At 44.2% G+C, this 6000-nt stretch overlaps 1 protein-coding gene across 4 annotated transcripts in view; it reads right to left on the bottom strand.

Annotated features, from left to right (window-relative positions):
* Nucleotides 1-388: 388 nt before the first annotated feature.
* Nucleotides 389-6000, bottom strand: part of mib2 (MIB E3 ubiquitin protein ligase 2) — a 141576-nt gene continuing 135964 nt past the window's right edge. For all 4 annotated transcript variants that reach the window (XM_077217664.1, XM_077217665.1, XM_077217663.1 and 1 more), the window contains one exon: nucleotides 389-2534. In XM_077217664.1, coding sequence (XP_077073779.1) covers nucleotides 2293-2534 — 242 coding nt within the window. In that variant the 3' untranslated portion in view covers nucleotides 389-2292. The remainder of the gene's footprint in view (nucleotides 2535-6000) is intronic.

The following is a 6000-nucleotide window of genomic DNA, read 5'->3' as shown; positions in this document are numbered from 1 at the left end:
TTTTCTCACAATTGCGTGATATAAAGGTCGAAATTGCGTGTTATAAAGTAAGAATTGTGAGATATAAACTCGTAATTGCAAGAAAAAGTCAGAATTGTTTATTTCTCGCAATTCTGAAAAATAAAGTAATAATGGCTAGATGTAAACTCGTAATTGTGAGATAAAAAGTCGCAATTATCTTTTATAATGTTTTATTCTATGGCAGAAACAAGCTTCCATAAAATTGAGAGATTATATCTTGCAAATTGGAAATTGCAAGTTTCTCACATTTCAGAGAAAAAAGTAATAATTGTGAGATAAAATGTTTCTGTATTCCGATAAAATAAAATTTCTGTATTGCGTGGTGGAAACTAGCTTCCATAGTTTCTCACACATGACCTTGGATTACTTGGGAGTAAAAACATTTTGGATTTTATGGTTATTTTTTTAAGCTCGACTGACATTACATGCTACAGTATATGACGACTCTATAAAAAAAAAACAATCTAGCCTACTTTGTGTTCCATGGAAAAAAAAGATGAGGGTGAAGAAATAATGACAGCAGTGATGAACGTTCTCTTTAAATCCTAGGAGTTTCCAATTCACTGTGATGCTCAAAACAAGTGATTTCAATCCCAGAACACATTTAGGCAAAGCATTACAGTGGGAGAGGCTAATAAATACTTAATATAATGTCATGCAATGCCAGTGGATAAGGCCGAACGTTTGTAAAGTTTACAGAGGGAGGCGTCTTGCACTCTGAGTCGAACGGACTTGGGGTTGCATGAACCTGAGAAAATGAAACAACTGCTAGTATTGTGAAGAATTCAGCACCGCTGCTGACACAGTTTAATCTACTTTTAACGGCCTTGAACGCCTTTTCAGTCACACAGAGCCATAATCACACACGGGTGGAAATTACAGGTCGTCTGTACTTATAACACTACAAATGTTCTCTGTGACACAATATATGATGTAGATAATATGCTCACCAGCATGCATTATGTATATCTTTGCTCGAGTAAATCCTAGATCGGGTACGGTACAGGCATCTGTACAACATCGCTCTCCGACACACCGGCACAAACACCGGCGTTCTCCGGGACTGATGGATCAGATCTGGCCAAATTTTACCCCAAAATCACATCTGACATGTTTCAAGGAGAATTATATTCATTGTAAATGTACTGAAATAATAATTCGGTAACCCTTTACAATAAGATTCCTAACATGAACAAACAATGAACAGTTGTATTAATACAGTAACAAATGTATTGCTCATTGTTAGTTCATGTTGCTTAATACACTAACTAATGTTAACTAATGAACCTTCTTGTAAAGTGTTACCAATGTTTTATTTAGATGATAGCATGTATGCATAAACACTTCAAAGTAATGAGAATCGATGAAAACGTCACAAAAAATAAAATAAGGCGAAGTATCTTTAATATTCTTTCTTCGGATTTTAGAGTAAAATATGGCCCAGGTATGCTCAAGATGCTCACTATTCCCATCATTGTGAGTCAACGTCAGTTCAAAGAACGTTGGATGCTTGGTATGTGGAGAATATCAGGTGATCTCCAATGAGCCAGTGAACTTCTTTTCACTCCATAATACTGTAGTTAGAGATGTTCAGCCAGTCGGAGCAGCAGACGTACTCATGCTACTCGGAAACTCAAGGTCCGAATTCTCCCGAATGGAATTTTATGCGGCCATTGAAGATTTTCAATCGCATCCCAAATGATGGTTTTCCTCACAACTATGAATTTATATCTCGCAATTATTACTTTTTTCTTTGAAATGTGAGATACAAACTTGCAATGGCGATTTATAAAGTCCGAATTGTGAGATATAAAATTGGCAATTCTGACTTTTCTCGCAATTTGGAGTTAAAATTGTTAATTATAATAAGTTATAAAATTCCCAATTGCGAGAAAGTTCAGAATTGCAAGTTTTTTTTTCTTCATATTTCAGAGAAAAGGGTAATAATTGCAAGATATAAATTTGCAGTTGCAAGAAAAGTCCGAATTGTATGGAAGCCTGTTTCCGCCACAGGATAAAAAGGTAACTCTGACTATTTTTCTTACAATTGCGTGATATATATATATACAAGACTTTGTATCTCGCAATTCTGACTTCATATCTCGCTTCACTCTTCGCTCCATAATACTGTAGGTTACAGATGTTTTGCCAGTCGGAGCAGCAGACGTCCTCATGCTACTCGGAAACACAAGGTCCAAATCCTCCAGAATGGATTTTCAGGTATCCATGGCTGATTTTGAATCGACTCCTCAGGGTCAGATGAAGCCCGGGTCAGACGAAGAGCTGAATGCGCTCGCGGATGGTCTGCCGGCAGATGGGGCAGGTCTTGAGCGCAGCACTACAGTCGATGCAGGAGGCGTGCCCGCACTGGAACACCAGCTTGATGTGGTTGTCGATGCAGATGGGGCAGGTGATGCGCTCCTCCATCTGTCGGTACCGAGACTGAAGCTGCTCCAGCAGGTTGTGTTGCTCTGAGTTCTCCGAGCTCGGGCTGCACTCCACCTCCGTCTGGTCTGAGAGAGGGAAGAGGGAAGAGCAGGAGTTAGTCAGGAAAGAGAGATAAAACACACCTGTTTCCTTGCAGGACGTAAAACAGAATGAGAACATAATCTAGAGTCTTTAAATACTGCTACTGTAAAGCTATTTCCTTAAAGCCCTGTGGTGAGAATCCAGCTTTTAATGTCGTTTATGGGTACGTTTACATGGCAACGATATGCTTAAAATGGAGAAGTTCTCTTTTGAGGGAAGTCGCACAGCGTCGGAACGATGTCTGAATGATACTAATCCAATCGTGATTGGTGCTGCGTCATGACGTAACGTGTGACGGCATACACAGAAGCTACAAAGGGACACCGGCACACAACAGAGATAGCTTTTTGTTCTTCAGCAAGCTCTCTGTGTACAACTGTCTGTCCTATTTGGTGTTGTTTGTCCACTAAGAACTTGAACTGTTACCATAAGCACAGCTGAAAACGTGTGTATTCCTGCCCACGTTAAACTGCGGGAGGTGACACACACGATCGGTGTGTGATACTGTTTGGATGCGAGGCATGCACAGTCGGCTCTTGAGGGTGCTGGCTGTGTTCACTGAGAAATATCTCAGTGTACAGCAAAAAAAAATTTACATTTCTTTTACATCTCATCAACAATTTCGATTATGGCACGCTCTGCAGAAGCTGACCACTAAGACGCAAATGTACAGTGATTTGACATAACTGGCAAATTCAAACTGTGCTTTTGTGCTATGGCTGGCGCTGAGCCAATTACGGACGCGCCCAGCACTTGTCATATATCACAACTATTCAGTGTTTTTAACCACGAAATGTTAATTTTAGGTTTCAGACATTTAAATACATATGATTTATAGCAAAACAATACATTTATAGTTTGTAAAATACACAATGGTGTTTATGGAAGCAGCAATGACAATCCATTCAAATATATTGATGTTCGCTTTCGGGGGCAAAGCGTTCCAATAACGGGTTCTTTCATTCGGCACTCTCCCCTCGCACGTTTACCAAATACATGGATGCAGCTCTGGCGCCGCTGAGGAGTTTCCTGCCAGACCTCAAGGGTCACCACGTCCTTGTGAGATCAGACAATATGTAAGTTTTGTCCATTACAAATCATCAGGGGGGTCTGAGATCTCGCCCTCTACCCAGACTGGCGCATCAGATCCTCCTGTGGTCCCAGGGGAGACTGTTGTCTCTCAGAGCAATGTATGTCCCAGGGGACCGGAATCGATCTGTCGAGGCAGAGATTCAGCTAAGTGGAAGTGGACCTGTTTGCGTCTCGAAGGACGTCACCCCGTCCACTGTGGTTTTCATCCGCTGGGGTTGGATGCCATGGTGCAGACGTGGCTGAGGCAATGTCTGTACACTTTTCCCACGATCGCTCTGCTCCCGGGAGTTCTGGAGAGGGTTTGCTGCAATGGGGTCAGTCTACTACTAGTAGCCGGCCTGCCCGAGTATGGTTCTCAGATATTTCGCTTCTGGACGGCCCTCCACGGGAGATTCCCTTCAGGAGGGGCCTGCTGTTGCAGGCAGAGGGCTCAATATTTCACCCTCGGCGAGAGCTGTGGAAACTGTGGGTCTGGCCCCTGAGGGGACACAGTACCGAGAGGCTGGCCTGTCTGCAGGAGTAGTCGAGACCATACTCAGCTCTAGAGCTCCCTCCACGAGGAAATTGTATGGCCTGAAATGAATCATGTTTCTACTTGGTGTAGAGAGCGTGAGGTGGACCCAGTTATGTCCGGTGGCTTCAGTGCTGGAGTTCCTCCAAGATCGCTTCTCTGCTGGTCTTACCCCGTCCAGACTCAAGGTGTACGTGGCTGCCATGACGGCTTTCCACACTCCTCTGGGTAATGGGCCTCTAGGAAGAGATAAGCTGGTCGTACAATTCCTCCGTGGGGCTCGGAGGATGAGACCTGCGACTCGGACCGGAGTTCCCACATGGGACCTGGCGGTGGTTCTCGCAGGGCTGGTCAAGGACCCCTTTGAACCTTTAGAGTCGGCTGAGGCCAAGAACCTTTCTCTCAAGGTAGCCTTTCTATTAGCCATCACTTCTCTAAAAAGAGAAGGAGATCTTCAGGCCCTCTCTATATCTCCAGAGTGCCTCGAGTTTGCTCCCAGGGGAATCTTGCATCCCAGGCTATGTGCCTAAGGTGCCTTCTAACACAGCACGTCCAATGGTTCCGCAGGATTTTCATCCTCAACCTCACATGATGGCGGAAGATGAGAGACTCCATCTGCTCTGCCCTGTCAGAGCTCTCAAGATTTACATTCATACTCTCATTGGCAGAAGTCAGACCAGTTGCTGGTGTGTTTCGGGTCTCCCAAGAAGGGGCTCTACGCTTCTAAACAGACCATCAGCAACTGGATAGTTCAGGCTATTTCCCTGGCTTATCAGGTACGCAGTTTGCCTTCACCTTTGGCGGTGAGGGCTCACTCAACAAGAGGTATGGCGTCCTCTAGAGCCCTCATGTCAGGGGCCAGGAGGTATGTGATGCGGCTGGCTGGGCCACTCCACACACATTTGCAAGGTTTTATATCCTGGACATCCCTTCTACACGAGGCGCACTAGTGCTCTCATCCTAAGTGTGCCTATGACAGCTTCACACTGGGAGAGACAGTGTTCGTTGAGGCATAGTAGGTATTCATTCCCCAAAGTGTTGTTCCGCCTTCTCAGGGAACAGGGATTACAGTCGTAAGCTGAGAAGTTTTCCGTGTACAGACGACATTGTCAAAACGATCCCCATTCACATGGATCCGCGAAAGCAGCAAAAAATGCTGTATTCTGCATCCCGCCATCGCGTCTGTAATAGAAAATATTGACACTGCATTCATTTTAATAGAGGAACAGAGAACCGCGATCAAGCCATTTGTCGATCAGAAAGATGTTTTTGCCGTCCTTCCTACCGGATTCGGCAAAAGTTTAATTTATCAGCTGGCCCGATGGTCGCTAAGAAGATTGGGCACAATGAAAACCCTGTGGGCATTGTGGTTTCTCCTGTGGTCGCACTCATGTAGGACCAAGTGACAGAAGCAACTGAAATGGGCATCACGGCGATGCAACTCCGCGTGCGCGACGAGGTGGACATAACCATCGGGCGCTGCCAGCGTTCCAACCGTGTTATTAAGTTCTGACAGGACCGACAAATGCGAAAAAATTTGTTTGCTGTATAGTCGAGTTTTAATACTAAAAGGAGAACTTGTTCGTATATAGATTCGTATATACAATTTCTCTCAAAAATGATGATCGTGTTGGTAAGTACTCTGTGTATCCTTAAATTCTTTTTACAACACCGCCGAAGAACGTTTACACTCATCTTCTTCTTCTACTTCTTCCAGTGTGCGTGCAGTTGAGTTCTGTTGACAACTATGCATCGCTCAACATACGTCACTTACTCCGTTGCTCTGGTTGGTTGTAGGTCTATCCAATTGAGTGCAGAGGCATTTTCTTTCCTGGTTCGGTTGAAAC

The sequence above is a fragment of the Siphateles boraxobius genome, unplaced genomic scaffold (assembly GCF_051911475.1).
Source record: "Siphateles boraxobius isolate OS27281-9 unplaced genomic scaffold, OSU_SipBor_1 75, whole genome shotgun sequence".
NCBI classification, from domain to species: domain Eukaryota; kingdom Metazoa; phylum Chordata; class Actinopteri; order Cypriniformes; family Leuciscidae; genus Siphateles; species Siphateles boraxobius.
This window is presented reverse-complemented; position numbering and strand designations above follow the sequence as displayed.